General features: G+C 42.6%; 2 protein-coding genes across 4 annotated transcripts in view; both read right to left on the bottom strand.

Moving 5' to 3' along the window:
- Positions 1 to 233: 233 nt before the first annotated feature.
- Positions 234 to 4,995, bottom strand: LOC123519417 (transcription factor HY5-like). The gene is made up of 4 exons (XM_045280707.1): positions 4,845 to 4,995; positions 3,648 to 4,476; positions 2,744 to 2,868; positions 234 to 2,206 (listed from the first exon to the last, which is right to left on the bottom strand). The coding sequence occupies exons 2-3, from the start codon at positions 4,287 to 4,289 to the stop codon at positions 2,812 to 2,814; spliced, it is 699 nt and encodes a 232-aa protein (XP_045136642.1). The 5' UTR covers positions 4,290 to 4,476; positions 4,845 to 4,995; the 3' UTR covers positions 234 to 2,206; positions 2,744 to 2,811.
- A 339-nt stretch (positions 4,996 to 5,334) lies between these two features.
- LOC123519413 (NADPH oxidase 5-like) overlaps positions 5,335 to 16,223 on the bottom strand; it is a 32,538-nt gene continuing 21,649 nt past the window's right edge. For all 3 annotated transcript variants that reach the window (XM_045280699.1, XM_045280701.1, XM_045280700.1), the window contains 14 exons: positions 16,095 to 16,223; positions 15,512 to 15,714; positions 14,642 to 14,805; positions 14,175 to 14,332; positions 13,586 to 13,742; positions 12,578 to 12,666; positions 12,025 to 12,208; positions 11,806 to 11,925; positions 10,960 to 11,153; positions 9,956 to 10,128; positions 8,827 to 9,036; positions 8,322 to 8,525; positions 7,997 to 8,062; positions 5,335 to 7,427 (listed from right to left, as the gene is read on the bottom strand). The exon at positions 16,095 to 16,223 is cut by the window's right edge and continues 60 nt beyond it. In XM_045280699.1, the coding sequence (XP_045136634.1) occupies positions 7,296 to 7,427; positions 7,997 to 8,062; positions 8,322 to 8,525; positions 8,827 to 9,036; positions 9,956 to 10,128; positions 10,960 to 11,153; positions 11,806 to 11,925; positions 12,025 to 12,208; positions 12,578 to 12,666; positions 13,586 to 13,742; positions 14,175 to 14,332; positions 14,642 to 14,805; positions 15,512 to 15,714; positions 16,095 to 16,223 (2,183 nt within the window). In that variant the 3' untranslated portion in view covers positions 5,335 to 7,295. The remainder of the gene's footprint in view (positions 7,428 to 7,996; positions 8,063 to 8,321; positions 8,526 to 8,826; positions 9,037 to 9,955; positions 10,129 to 10,959; positions 11,154 to 11,805; positions 11,926 to 12,024; positions 12,209 to 12,577; positions 12,667 to 13,585; positions 13,743 to 14,174; positions 14,333 to 14,641; positions 14,806 to 15,511; positions 15,715 to 16,094) is intronic.

Genomic DNA, 16,223 nt, shown 5'->3' on the forward strand with positions numbered 1-16,223 from the left:
AAGATATATACAGCTAGTAAAGGATCTTTAAAAGGGTGTGAAGGGAGGACACTTGATCGGAGGCCAAGAACAAAGTAATTTAAGGATGGCTGCCTCAATCAGTAAAGGACTTGTGGAGGGAATGTAAGATCCAATTTTAAGCTGGAAGCAACCAATGTAACAAACAATTTCTTGTGTGAAAACCATCTCAGTAATTCATAACCTACTCATATGATTGGAATTAAATAAATACAAACAGTTGTGAATTTATTTACAAAAATATACAATAATTTTCTCGAGTAACAAATTACCACCATCCAAACACCGAGACCCAGCTTACAATGTCCCTGTTAGGCTTGACTCAACTAATGATGCACATACAAAAACAAATCATCAATTCATAAGGTTGATGTAATCTTCAATATTTATTTAAAACACAATAAATGATACCAATTCTCTTTTGATAAGTAATATCCAAGGTGTGGTCACAGACAGACAGCCATGAGTTGTAGGAACTAATATTGCACTGCTGCTAAAAGATAAATGGAATGGAATGTGTAGAGTTCCAAAGGGTTTTGAGTTAAATAAGTGTTCAGATCTTGCCAATCTGCTTTTGCAGCTAACTGTCACTTATCCAGGAGAAAAGTGCTATTGAACAAGGCATGAACCAGCCAAGTATTCTCACTACCAGGACAAGAACAGGTGCTACAACCTTAGTGGAAATACGAAATTACATTATGATGTCCCTACACCATCATTCATCTATGGCATACAGGAAAATCTAACCTGTAGTCTGGAAGAAATTATATTGGTTCCAGTTAAACCTTTAGTAGTATATAATCTCAGAGGGTATGATTGCACAAATTAATACTAATGCAGCATAAATACATTCAGGTTTTCCACGTTAGCATCTGAAAGAAAAGTTCCCACAATTTTACTGAAGTATTTTTTTTTTTTTTTTTTACTAAGTATAGATAAGCGTGTTGGAACAAAGGTATTTTATCACACCACTAACTCATCTTTACTACAGGGATGGGGCAGTTTCATGTAAATTGATTCTGCAAGAGTGAGGGAAAGAGTACTTGGCAATGGTTTCTGGCTGTCTTAAAACTTGCAGCATCATTTGGTGCCAAATCACAATTTAGTCAAGTGGATAACTTTAGAGATTGTTATGAAACTCAGATTCATGAAGCGAGATGCTGCAAAATCAGGAAGTATTAACAAGATCTGAACACTGTCTGGCAAAACTTCAATAACTGGTAATGCTGATCACTGTCCTTGGTCAACACACACAGACTTGTCAATATACAATGAACCCTCATCATGATGAACCCTGTTAAACTGAATTTTGAGTTTATCAAATTGGAATGTTCAGTCAGCAGCACTGGCCTAGGCAGGCCCAAAATTTATATTTGAGGACAATTTTGGTATATGAAAATTCTGCTTTTAACGTAAGTGATCTGATGATGCAATTAGTTCACTATAACGAGGGTTTATCATATGAAGTGTAAAGTAAAAAAAAAAAAATAAATAAAAAAAAATAAATAAATAAATAAATAAATTAAATATATTTTTGTTTTTGTCTACTGCACATTCCTTGATCCCTCTTGACAACAACTAAGCAGCATGCACTGTGGCACATACATAGGTAACCTAATGAGTTCTCATCATTATTATCTAGCAAACATTTTAACATCAGTAATGAATAAATAAACAAAGAAATCCATGCAAATTCAACATGAACATATATAAATATCACTGCACTAAACTTTAGTTCTACTTAATTTCAAAACAAAGTCAAGTAAATTCTGTGGAATAATAAATACCATTAACTTTAAAAATGCTAGAGGAGCAAGCCTATCAGGGACATTTAAGGCTATGTCACAAACCTCCAAAACCAATGTAAGAATATGACTAGAACAGAATGAAAATGATATGGAAATTAAAACTAGTCCTCATTCACCTACAAATAAGTGCAAGGCTTAAAACCTTAAATTGGAAAAACCTTTCTCAAAATTAATATTCATCACTTACATTATGAAGCCAAAAGCATCATTAAATAATTAGTCCTGAAATAAGGAAAACATCTGTGAATGAGAACCAGGTGATGGTGTAATGAAGACTATGGGTATGGAGGCAGTGCATACTAAGCTGGGTCTCTTCACTCAAACCTTTACGGCCAGGCTGGGGCGCTGCTCTCCCAAGGTGAGATGCGGCGGCCAGGCAGCTGGAAGTTAAAAGAACTTATCCAATAAGATGCTCAGGAGTGATGATGGTTGGATGGCAGCATACATGTCAAGACAAATGGCCCCACGCACTACATAACAGAGTTGGCACGCTATACAGTACAATCCCTAGTGCTTCTACAAGTAACAGACCTTGTTATAATATTTTGTGCGGTCAACAGGTCTGTGCACGAGCCTCACCTTGGCTCCATAATGCACCTTGCTTGCATCAGTGGATATATTACTAACATAACTATACTATGTACAATTTTCTTTTCATTTTTTCTGCTATGCAATGCAACCACAAAATACTTATATTTACATCAAAAGTATCTTCTCAAAAAATATACCCAAATGCAGTAAAATACCTCCACTCCACAAAAGCCAGAGGAAGTTCAAAATTTTCCTCAGGAAAAGAGTACAGGCTCCACGGTACCACTCCCACACCCAGTAACTCACTCCCCACCAAACATCTTTCTTTCTATTGTCTCTAGCCTCTATCACAAACCCCTGAGAATACTGCTTCATCTGATGCTTACCATGGCAGGGACTGGAGGGGGCAGAGGCTGGCACAGTGTGGCTGGGGCCCCCTGTCCCACCAAGGGGATCAGGGGTGCACCCCGCCCACCTGCCGTGATGACCTTGAGCCACCCGCAGACGCCAGCTGTGGGGGAAAAAGAGAAAAGCGTAACACAAGTATAACACAAGGTTGGATATAACAGCAGTGTCTCATCAAAATACAACCCTCATCCTTTCCTAACCATTTACAAATCAGCATCCCACACCTTAACAAACAATACATTCTACTTCTTAGTACAGCATCCCTAACCACTCCACTCCTCTCACTCGTTTGTTTGGAGTATTGTGGACTTTCATGGTTGCTCTGCTTCAGAATATTCAGACCACAATGGACATTTGTATCATGAACAGAAAAGTCAGTTTTAGCATTCTAACAAAACAATCTTCAGTAACACTCATTTTTCACACAGGAATGTCTTTGTCATTCACATTTACTTTTCTGAACAAAATGTTTTCAAAATTCTTGTCCCTGCACCACACAAGGGTTGTCCCTTTTCACATTTTCATACACATGTCAAGGTATCACAAATTTCTGCACAAAATTAATCTCAGAAAAAAAAAAAAAAAAAAAAAAAAAAAAAAATATTTGGGCTTACAAATTATATTTACAAATTGTATATGTAGACTTGCTGGTTACACTGTTCAATAGAACCTTAACTTCATGGATGGGCGGCCCGCGCCAACCGTCACGCACCCTACACATCATTAGTGCAGTTTCTTGTTGGCTTTCTTGTAACAGAGAGAGCAAATCTCAAGGGAAGCTTTGTTTCCATTGACATGGAGGCACACCCCGCCAGGGAGATCCTCCCCTTCCTCCTCCTGTGTGGACACAGAGTCCCCAAGGGAGACATGCACCGGACTCACCTTGCCCAAGATGTCTGAGAGGCGCGACTGATTCCTGAGGATGTTGGTGAGGTGCTTCACCTCCCGCTGCAGCTCGGCCATGCCCTCCTGCAGCTCCCGGTTCTTTTCAAGCAGTCTGTCCCTCTCCCGGTCCCCCTCCTCCACTCGCTTCTCCAGCTCTGCCAGCCGTGCCTTCTTCTGCTCCCTGTTCCGCTTGGCATTGATGGCATTCTGGCGGCACCGTTCCATGTCTGGGTCCTCCTGGGGATCCAGTTCGTATGCCTTCCGCTTAGCCATGCTGTCTGGCCTCGCCCCGCCACCCCTTTTACCTCGCAGGGACCGGAATGGAGTGCTGCTGCCGCTGGTGGTGCTGGAAGTGGAGGAACTGCTGCTGCACCACCGCCGCCTTGCCCCGTCCCGCCTTGGTAGGCACCGCATTGTGGTGGTAGTGGTGACTTCAGGCAAGGGGCTTCTTGCCTGAGTGGGTGGTGATGCCTGACTGGGAGACCCCTCAGAGGCAGGCGGGGTGGGGGCTGCTGGCTCTGGCTTCTCCTCCTCCTGCAGTGACAGGTGACGCGTGGGGGCGGTGGCGGGGAGGTGTGGGGGTCCTGGCACCCTCACCAAGAAACGGGAGGACTTCTCAAACGTCACGGGCGCCACCATCCTGCCGGTGCGCACCACCACACGCACGGGGCTACGAGGACTGGTGCCTGGTGCCTCGGGGCTGTGGCCAGTGAGCAGCTGGGGGCTGGCGGGGGGAGACACCTGGGGCGTGGCCAGCTCCGGTGGGCTTGAGGGAGCGAGGGATGGCGGGCGCAGGGAGAGGTCGCTGGGGCTGCAGGCTGGCCGGCTGGAAGGGAAACTGGCATGAGAGTCTCGGGACGTGGACAGGCAGGCGGCGAGAGCTCGTCCTCGGCCGGCAGGGGGAGGAAGGGGTTCCCCAGCAGGGCCTCTGACATGAATTTATCAAAGACACACTTGCTCGGCAGGGCGTCATCCTCATTCTCGCCTGACTGTTCACAATTATCAAACGGGACCACCTTACCGACGGCATCGGCGCTCACCTTCTCTACCTCCCACAGCAGGTCGAAGTAAGAGCAGGTCGCCATTTTGCCCTGGAGTTACGCCTTACTAACAACTGTCACCATTTACCTTCTCATCAGCCTTCCTTCACTCCCAGTGCAGCAGTAAACAGTCGCTACAATCAGCTTCACTTACATGTGCCAATTTACGAAGAGATAGACCTCCACGACGTGAAAATCACTCGCAATAATGAGAGGCGCAGGTAGTGATGCTTCTTCTCTGCTGGTTTGGGAAGGAATGGGGTATGGGAGGCGACGTCACGCTGGCGGTGGAGAGCGATTGGCTGGCGAGGCCGCTCACCCGCCACCCTGGCTTTTGATTGGCTGAAGGTGACGTCATAATGGTGGACGACTCCAAAACGATTGAGAGATTACATATAAAGATGCAAACTTTGTTGCGTCAGCATTCTCAATAAGCAAAAGTTATTGTAAAGTACTGGTGAGTATGAATTTTTATGGCGGTAAATGTTAAGCTAATCATAACAACATGCTTTATAATTACCCTCTCTCAAACGTTTTGGTGTCATCCTCTGTACTATCCAAGGTACAAGAATCCTTGGTACCATCATTACGTCACCCACTTTCACCGCAGAGAGAATCAGAACTAATAATTCAAACAATATTCATGAGTTTGATATAATCTTTAATAAATATTTACATCATATAAGACCATCACGCCCGCCCGCCTGCAGCACTGGGTTGGGTGAGGTGTTCCCGGGCGTGGGCGTTGCGGCTGTGAGGAAGTGTACACTGATGCATAAACACAAGTAATAAAAATAAATTCTAATAAACACGTATACAAAGAAGACTATGTAAAATAATCAGAGAGAATAAGGAATGATATCTCAATAATCAGGGGCTGAGTAAATGATACGAGTTATATCACTTTATAAGGATAATGAAGATCAATAGAGGAGGATATCATGAGAATAAGATAGACGAAAATACAGACATCCGAGAATACACAACTTCATGTAACTATCAGCGGATGAACTAAAAACTGACCACAACCTTTACTGGAGGAATTAATGCAACACATGGAAGGCAGCTAGATTTAATATATGTCGGGTGTTACTGGCTACATCTACATATAGATAGGACAGGAAAAATTAAGTCTTACCTGTCAATAGCAAGGAAGTCCAGAACGAAATTTCAATAACGGAGGAAATAGCGAAAAAAAAAAAAATACAAAAAATAGTTTCACCATCTTGAAAAAATGGGATTAGATGATAACTAAAGAAAACAATGGACGAGTATTCATTGACAACAGAAGGAAGTACAGGAATGAAAACATTAGTGAAAAACTAAGTAATAAATTAAATACACCTAACCTAGACGACCTAAGCATAGGAGTAAGCTTGCGTGGCGCCAATACAGAGGCCATCCCACTAAGCATCACCCGATTTGGTATTACTGAGCAGCACACTAATACTGATAAGCAAACACTGCAGCTATACTGAACCTGTCACACCAAGGCAAAGATTCATACATTTCTCGAAGGATCCCCTCAAAGAAAGCGAAGGTATAGATTGCACCAAGGTAAAGAGATTGATTGCACTGTATATGACGAAATAGTGTATAGTACGGTACCCCCTCCCTTAGAAAACGAAGGAGCTTTCAGTTTTCTAGCGGTGACTGAAGGAAAGGAAGAGTACAAGTGAGTTTTGTCCAATAATCTGGCCTTAGAAAGCAAGCGACTGATGGAACGCTGAATATGAGAGTAGAAAAGAACTTGTCGGTAAGGAAAATTTGAAACTAAAGCATTACAATAATGTCTGTAATGAAATAGGTGAGAAAAAAAACTAAAAAAAGATAAATAAAGATAAAATAGATAAAGAAACACTAAACATTAAAAGACTACCATGAAAGAAATTTTGAAACTAAACTAGTACACCAGCTTATACAATCAAACTGATGAAAAAAAAAAAAAAATGAAGAAAGAAACAAAAAATAGCAAATAAAAACACGTAAAATCAAAAGCCAACACGAACGGAGTAAAAAAGGAAAGAGAAAAAAGAAATTCAAAACTTGTAAAACGACATTCTTATAAAAGCAAGGGATTGTAGGAAAGAATGATGAAAACAAGGCACCGTGCAGTAGAAAAATAGACTTCGATATATGCATAAGGACACATTCTATAAAAAAGTACAAATTCCACACCATTAACTAGCTCATTAAACACACGTGGTAAGGCAGACGAGGTAGTTAAGAGAGAAAATAAGCACCATACCTTTCTAACCGCCTCGTTCCCTCTGCCTCGTTAGTCCTCCACGGTTTGGAAGACACTCAGGGTAACCACGTGACATCAATATATAAATCAACGTTTAAGCATCCACTAGAAATGCATAACACTCATATAAACTCTTCAAACTATCATATATACAGACACACACATACACACACGTACACACAGACACACACTCACTCTCTCACGGTACTAGAATACCACGTGACATCAATATATAGATCAACGTTTAAGCATCCACTAGAAATGCATAACACTCATATAAACTCTTCAAACTATCATATATACAGACACACACAAACACACACGTACACGCAGACACACACTCACTCTCTCACGGTACTAAAATATCTCCTTGCGGAACTCAAAGCCATATTCATCACATTTATACCGCAGGGTCCGTCCAAGAGCAGGTGGGCCGCAGTAAAACACAGTAATTTTCCCCTTCTGCTGCTTGGCGAGTTGCATAAACACCTGCAGTGGAAAGAAAGAGGCGAGGGTGAGTGTTGGTGGGTTGTGATGAGGAGGAGGAGGAGGAAGAGTGCATGATAAAGAGGGAAAGTTAATGCAAGGGAAGAAAAATGAGGTGAGTAGATGGGAAGCAATGAGTAGTGGATGGGTGATGAGAGGGGGAAAGTGAGGTGTGTGAAGTGAAGGAGAAAGGGAAGAAGCGTGTATTGAATAAAAAAAGCGAGTAATGAATAATGGCCAATGACAAACAAAAAAGAAGAAAAAAAAAATAGAAAAAGAAAAAATAAAATAAATAAAATAAAATAAATATTCATTCTGTTTACTATTTGGTGATTTTATACAGCTTCGGTAACTAATGTAGGGGATTAAAATAGTGAAGACTGTGACCATTAATCTTCTGACCTCCGTAGACCTTTCCTAATGTCAAGAAAATGGTCTAATCGTACACAAATCTCAAGATAAAAACGTGTCCCAGTACTGGAGAGGTTAATTCGAGTATTTTGGAAGATATGCTGATGCTAACAGAGAAATAATCCAGAATATGGTCAGATGATACGACACACTTAGCTTACCTTGTCCCAGTTTGGTCTGCCAGCGTTGGTCCGTGTCTTGAGGCCCGTGATGAGGTCCCGCTTCTCCTGTAGATGAATAATGTCCGTATTCAGAAACGCTTTTCTCTCTCACCAAGACTATTTTCCAAGACCATAGAGATGATTGGCCAGGTTTTCAAGAGTGTTTCTCCAGTTAATGATGTAGAAATCTTTTTAATCTACCTCTACTTTCAAATATTTGCCCTCATTTGGTCATTTCCCACACCTCAGACAGCAGGTTTAAATTTACTTGTTTGTAGCTTAAGAGAAAGTGAAAAGTTCAAATATTTGCAGCCATTTCCCGCACCTTTTCATGCAGCAGGTCAAGAGCGAGTTGCAGACCCACAGCCTTCATGTCAGTCTTCTGCAGGGCCGAGGTGATGTACATGTGCATATCAAGGAACCGGTCCAGCACGCCGCCCTGCTCCGCCTGCTCGATCTCCAGCTGGGACAACAAATTCACGAACCACTCGAAGGAACGCTGGTCACGGTTGATCCAAAAGAAGTCAACCTGAATGAGGAGAAGGAGGAGGAGGAGACGGTGGTTAGTTTCCTGAAGGTGCAGGATTATTGTGGTATTTTGTGTATTGAAGGTGATGGGTTGATAAATAGATAGGACAATGAAGGCACGGGAAAAAGACCCCATTAAGCTTCCAGTTTCTCAGTTAAAGGTTAAAAAGTATCATCTATATTGGAGAGAGAGAGAGAGAGAGAGAGAGAGAGAGAGAGAGAGAAAACTTTATTACCCCCCGTCTCTCTCTCTCTCTCTCTCTCTCTCTCACACACACACACACACACACACACACACACACCTTGCGCAGATTCATGACGGACTGTGGCAGGTCGCTGGTCCAGGTGTGTGCGCAGCGCGGGCAGGCGTGGCGGACCTTCCAGTACTTGTGCATGATGGACTGCAGGATGGAGGCGAAGGGTGTGACTCCTATCCCCGTGGCGATAAGGACGGCGTGTTGGGCGCGGAAGATGTGGCTGGAAGGCGCTCCGAAGGGCCCATCCATGTACACCTGTGGGAGGAAATGAGTCTTACCTGATGGAGTGTGAGAGTTTTTATATTTTCTTTTGTTTCCTATCGTGTGAAGGTGACTGGCCAGGGAGAGCGGGAAGATTAAGCACTAGGACCACAAAAATATCTTAAAAAATCCATATAACTTCGCCTTAATCTCTTCAGTACCATGACGCGTTTTCATATTCATTGTGGTTACTGTTTGGCAGTTTTATACAGCTTCAAAAACATATGTGGCGGATTAAAATAGTGAAGACTGTGGCTATTAATCTTCTGACCTCCATAGACCCTTCCCAATGCAAATAAAATCGTTTAATCATATCCAAAAATCAAGGTAAAAAAAAATATATGCTCCTCAGTTCTGAAAGGGTTAAGGACTACAACCACAAAAACACCTTTAAAAACGCGTATATAACTTCACCTTAAACACTAGAACCTCAAAAACACCTTTAAAGACCACGTAACCTCCACCATAACTATCATCAAAGATCACAGAGATGATTAGCTGGGTTTTCAAGAGTATTTTTTCTATAAATACTATAAAATTCTTGTTAATCTGTCACCAGAACCGTCAAGACATTAGAAAACCCGCGTAACTTGAACTACAGCCTTTTAAGAGTAATAAAGGCGAGGTGCGATGCGGAAAATACATCAGAAAACAGTGCCTTAACTTCTTCAGTACTGGGACGCATTCCTACCTTGAGTTTTGGGCATGATTAGACGATTTTATTGACATTAGGAAGGATCTATGGAGGCCAGAAGATTAATGGCCAGAGTCTTCACTATTTTAATCCCCACATGAGTTCCTGAAGCTGTATAAAATCACCAAATAGTCACCAGAATAAACATGAAAACCTCTCATGGTACTGAATGACTAATAGCATTCTGATCCCCCTTCACGAATTACACCAGTCACTCACCACCAAGGGCTTCCCCACCACACACCCGCCCTCCGCCATGGCCTCCTCCAGCCGGCTCAGCTTCCTCATCTTCCTCTCCTCCTGCCTTGACCTTCTCCTCTCCTCTTGCCGGGACCTCCTTCTCTCCTCCAGGGATTTGCGGCGCATACGTCCCTCCTCCAACACGGACAGGTCTGGGAGGGAAGGAGAGAGGGGAGAGGTCAGTGGAGGGTGAATGGAGCAGTGTGAAGAATAATGTACGAACTTGTGTATTAACGAGGAGGAGGAGGAGGAGGAGGAGGAGGAGGAGGAGGAGGAGGAGGAGGAGGAGGAGGAGGAGGAGGAGGAGGAGGAGGAGGAGGAGGAGGAGGAGGAAAAGAAGGAGGAGGAGTAAGGTGAAAGAGCAACTCGGTACAATGAATGAAGGAACAATGAAAAAAAAAAAGAAGAGAAATTGAGAAAGATGGAAAACACATACGTAGAGAAATTGAAAGAAAAAAAAAAAAAAAAAAAAAAACGAGACAAAAAAAAAAAAACGAGAAGACAAAAAGGCAAAAGATAAGTGACAAAAAATGAATACAAAAGAAAAAACGAAACAGAAAAATGAAAAAAACCCCAAACAATAGCGATAGAAATAAATGAATGAAAAAGAAGAAAAATATCGAGGTAAAATGAGAAGAAAAAGTTTGTAGAGTTAAAAATGACAAAAAAAAAAAAAAAGAAAAAGTTAATTCTATAAGAGGGAAGTTTCAAGACATTTATTTCTGGAACTGGCAATCAAGTGGGCCTTTTTTTTAATTTTTTTTGTTGCCCTTTGCCAGCTTCCCCTCTAGCACAAAGATAACATTAAAAACACATAAAGAAAAACGAGTCTAATTTATTCCAGACTTTTGGTTAACTCTATTACTCGTTAAGGGAACTGGCAAACAAGTGGGCCTTTTTTTTATTCTTATTTTTGTTGTCCTTTGCCAGCTTTCCTTCTAGCATAAAAAAACAATAAAAATAAAAAAAAACAAGTGTAATACCTTCACTCTTAACGTCCTGCCCTGAGTCCTCCTTAATGGTGAGCCTCAGGTCCTTCCCCACCTGCCCTTGCTGCATCGCTTCCCCCTCCTCCTCTTCGTCCTCCCGCTCCTCTCTGTCCGCCCCGCCATCGTCCCCGGAGTCAGATTCAGAAGGAAGGTCCAGAGTGATGACCCGGGGCTTCCGGCGCATGTACCTGAAGGAAGGGGGTTCAGGGTTGTGTTACTACTTTTATTACTACTGCTGCTGCTGCTACTACTACTACTACTACTGTTACTATGCATGTATTTGAGAGATGAGGGTTGTGTGACTCTATTACTACTGCTGCTACTACTATTGCTACTACTACTATTGCTACTACTACTACTACTATTACTACTACTACTATGCATATACTTGAGAGATGAAGGTTATGTTAGTGACTACTACTGTTACCACTTTTACCACTACTACTACTACTACTACTATATTACTATTTGATTTAATTGTTTTCTTGTTAGTCTTCCTCCTTCTTTCAATAATTCCGTGTTGTAATCTTTCCCTCCTTTATTGGTGCTTTGTTCTTTAATTCCACTTAGCTTATCTTTTCCCTTCATCTCCTCCTCGTCATCCTCTTTATCCTTCACCTTCCGTTTCATAACATTTTTCCGTCATCTCCTTTACTTTCCTCTTTTAATCCTCCACTCACTTTGATAATCACAGTTTTCAGTTTTCCTTCCTCTCCTTTCTTCTCTTCCTCCTCCTCCTCTTCCTCATTATAATCCTTCATCCTGGTATTAATAACGTGTTTGTCTTATCGCCTTTGTCCTCTCCCTCTCTCCTCCTCCAGTGAAAACACCATCACTCACTTAAAGCTGGTGGCCTGAGAGCTTCGTGACCGCAGGTAGAGGGCGTTGCATCCCAGGCTCTGTTGCTGCGCCTCCTCCATCGCCTCCGCTTCCGACGACGACCTAGAAGCCTCGCGGTGCCTGACGGAGGAGAGGGAAGGTGAAGGGTGGCTCAAGAAATCAGAACAGGATCATCTTCAGTAAATCTCTCTCTCTCTCTCTCTCTCTCTCTCTACTCACTCTGTATCCTCCTCCTTCTTAGCAATAATGGCATCCCCTTCAGAGCTGCTCTTGTTCACTCGTCTCTTCCTTCGGGTGGCCGCTACGGGGGCGTCTGTCACATCTTCGCCCTCTGACGCCTTGCTACTGCTGATGTCATGCTCGTAGGCCAGGTTAGCCACGCCGTTCTCCCCTCCAACGCCGCCTTCGGGAGGAGTTTAAGCGGTAAGTCACGAGGAAAAGTATGATAGGCAAGAGTTATTTGGTGTGGGATGGTTTGATGAGGAAAGAGAGGCAGTATGAATATAAGAGAGTTTAAAATGCTTCTAGGTTAAAAGACAAATGATGCGATGACACACACACACACACACACACACACACACACACACACACACACACACACACACACACACACACATGAAATGAACAATAAATTACTACATTTCATTAAGAGCAAGCGATCACAGTAAAGGTTATACAAGAAAATAAAAGAAAACATAATACTTCGCCATTAAACACGGACAGTAAGAACTTGACTGAACCAGGTGAACACAAGCAGGCGAACACTACTCACGGGCGTGGTTGGAGTCTGCGGGCGTGACCTGGGTGTTGGGGTTGGTGGGGGCGGAGAGGAAACACCCGCTGCGGCCATCACCAATCACCCTGTAGAAGAGAGACGAAACACCCTTGAAATGAGTGACTTTATGAGTGACCTTAAGAAACATATCGATACGAAAATACAAATCATGAACTTAATACTCAAAAAAAGACACTAAAGAAAAAAAAATCAAACAATAAGTGAGCAATCAATCTAGAAAACTCGTTATAGTCTGTCTACACTAATTGGCTCCTGGGTCTCGGTCTGAATGGTGCTCCAGAGGAATGCGTGGTTGTCAGATCTTGAGGAAAACCGTGAGCTATCCTTGTGGTAAGTGCATTGATCAACGGAAAACAAGTATTAGCCTTGTGATGATCGTGCTGACCAACAGAAAACAAGTATCATTCACATCAAATCAATAATGTTATAAGCTACAATATGCTCTGAACCAAGAAGCCACTTTATCTACTTCAGTACTGGGACACATTTCTACCTAAGATTTGTGTACGATTAGACCATTTATTGATATTAGGAAGAGTTTATAGAGGTCAGAAGATTAATGGAAACTGTCTTCAATATTTCAACCCCTCACATGAGTTAACTCCTTCAGTACTGGGACACGTTTTTACCATGAGATTTGTGTACGATTAGACCATTTTATTGATATTAGGAAGGGTCTATGGAGGTCAGAAGATTAATGGCCACTGTCTTTAATATTTAAATCCCTCACATGAGTTTCTGAAGCTGTATAAAACCACCACATAGTAACCAGAATGAATGTGGAAACGCGTCAAGGAGTTTAAATAGACAGACTAGATACTCTCTCTCTTTTTCAAACGCAAACATCTTTTTTACACTACGTCTTAACTTTTTGTACTTTTATTTGTTCTTCATCTAATATTTTTTTCTTTGAGACATGCGTAATTCTCAAACTTCACACTAGACGTAGCAATATGGAAAGAAAACGAGGAGAGATTAGCGTACGTGGCCACTGCTTTGGTGCCATCGGGGAGCGTGAGAGCAGCGGGCAAGGGTCTGTTGGGAAGGTTCTCAGACTGACACCGCTGCTGCTCCCTCTCGAAGTAATCATAGAGGCGCCGAGTCCACTGCCCCACCGCCCGGATGTGGAGCCATAGCACGTCTGTTGAGAGAGAGAGAGAGAGAGAGAGAGAGAGAGAGAGAGAGAGAGAGAGAGAGAGGAACTTAAATACACGAACTGAGGATTAATAACAATGAGACAAATACACGAAAAAGCTCAAAAACAGAGTTACAATAAAAAAAGAAAGAAAAAAATAAATAGAAAAAGAATGAAGAGAACACATTAATAACTAAACGATCTCCATTTAACTTACTACATGAAAAGAAAAAGAAAACGGAAGAAAGAATAGAAAAAGAAAAGAATGAGAAAAAAAATACACAACAAACTCAATTACTTTCCACAAAAAAAAAAGAAAAAGATGAAAAAAAGCAAATAAGCAGAACTAGGAAAGAATAAAGTAAGATAGATAACAGAAATAGGATAAAGCCGATAAGACAGATCAAAGAAAACGGACACCTTTCATGGGGGACTAACCTTCCTGCTCTGGGGCGGAGGAGATGGTGAAAGGATGCCACTCGTAGTTGGCAATAACGGGAATGTTGATGAACACGTAGTCACCGGGGTGGAAGTGGAACTGGGGGGGCCTTCTTATTACCAGATGGATCACCTTGGACGGTAGCAACACCCCGGAGCTGGAGGAGGAGGAGGAGGAGGAGGAGGAGGAGGAGGAGGAGGAGGAGGAGGAGGAGGAGGAGGAGGAGGAGGAGGAGGAGGAGGTTTGTTACTGATGCTACCTTGTTTTACCTATTTTCTTGTATCCTATGCATAACTGAGACTGGTTAAGAAGAAAATAAGTGACGAAACAGAAAGAAACGATAAAATAACAACGAAAACACAACCAAAAATATAAAACAAAACAAAAAACACAAGCAAATTAACACAACATAAGAGCCACTACCCATCCCCCTCCTCCTCTCCTCCTCAGTCAGTCAGCAGCTCACCTTATGTAAGTCTTGCCGCTGCCCATCCTCATCTTAACGCTACGGTGGATTCGCTCAATGAGGAACACCACGCCGGGGATCACGAACCACTTCCAAAAATGCGGCCCGTGGAGGATGCAGAGGGCCCAGAAGGCGATGTACAGCAGGTGCGTCCAGTAAAACACCTGCAGGAGGAGTGGGAATAAGAATGGGTTGGGTTAGGTTAGGTGAGATTAGGTTAAGTTAGTTTTTATTTGGGTTAGGTTAAGTTGGGTTAATTTCTGGTTGGTTACATGAATAGAGGTGAGGTTAGGTTAAATTAGGTTACTTTTTATTAGGGTTAAATTAGGTTAGGTTAGTTACTGGTTGGTTAGGTGAACAGAGGTGAAGTTACAGGTAAGGGGTGTATACAAATGAAGTGAGAAGTAAAATGGATGCAGTATATTATTAGAGTAGATGTAAATGTGTGTTAAAAGGTGATTTATAGAAGCGGAAGATGGTTAGGTTTAAGCTCAGACGAAGTAAAAAGTAACACACACACACACACACACACACACACACACACACACACACACACACACACACACACACACACACAGTACTACTACAACTGCTGCTACTACTATCAATACTACTACTACTACTACTACTACTACAACTACTGAAAGTGGAAAAAGTAAAACAAACTAAAACAGACAGACAAACAAATAGTAGTTGCTAACGTAAAGAAAATTAGAAAAAGGTAAAATAAACACACAAACAAATAAATAAGTAAAAAAAAAAAAGAAGAAAAAAAAACACACACACACACACACACACACACACACACACACACACACACACACACACACACACACACACACACACACAGACACACACACACACACACACCTCAAAGTAGCCAGATTTCCTGACGAAGGGAAGGGAGCACACCACCATCACCGTCAGAATCACCATGAGGGCCACGCCGGTAGGGTTGGCAATGCCGGACACCAAGCCGAACAAACCAGGCCGCATGGTGAGGATCCATTCGGTGTATGTCCAGCCTTCCTCGTTCACCTGTCCTGGCCCAGTGGCGGGGACGATGTTCACAGCTGAGAGAGAAAGAGAGAGAGACAAGTCCATATTGAGAAACGCTTTCCTCTCTCACCACGACCATTTTCAAAGACCACAGAAACCATTAGCTGAGTTGTAAAGAGTATTTGTCCTGTTGGTAATGCGGGAAACTTGTTAACATGTCACTAGAATTACAGAAACATCCTTAAAAACCGTGTCACTTCAACTACAGCCCCTTGAAAATACTGAAGGTGCGGCGTGGGTGTTTCAGAATATGGGCGAGAGAGAGACGCTTGGCGCTTGGAGACCCCTCGGACCCCAAAGCACGCATGGTTCCACTGTACCTTGGCCAGCTGCCCCCTCTAGCATTAAAAAAAGTGACATTCTTCCCCCTTCATTATCTATTTTTCTAACGTACCGAAGTTGATGAGGTGAGCAATGGTGTGCACGACGGAGTAGATGAAGATGAGAATGCCGCAGAGTTTGTGCAGGTACAGGTGTTGGTCCAGCGGCAGGAAGGAAGCGCCGCCCATGGACCGCAGGTAGG

The sequence above is a fragment of the Portunus trituberculatus genome, chromosome 45 (genome assembly GCF_017591435.1).
Source record: "Portunus trituberculatus isolate SZX2019 chromosome 45, ASM1759143v1, whole genome shotgun sequence".
NCBI classification, from domain to species: Eukaryota; Metazoa; Arthropoda; class Malacostraca; order Decapoda; family Portunidae; genus Portunus; species Portunus trituberculatus.

Bases quoted from the DNA above. Each gene is read 5' to 3' on its own strand.
- LOC123519417 (XM_045280707.1), bottom strand. From the start codon at position 4,289: ATGGTGGCGCCCGTGACGTTTGAGAAGTCCTCCCGTTTCTTGGTGAGG. The intron at 2,869-3,647 runs GTGAGTCCGGTG...TTTCCCCCACAG, and splicing joins TCTCAGACATCTTGGGCAAG to CTGGCGTCTGCGGGTGGCTC.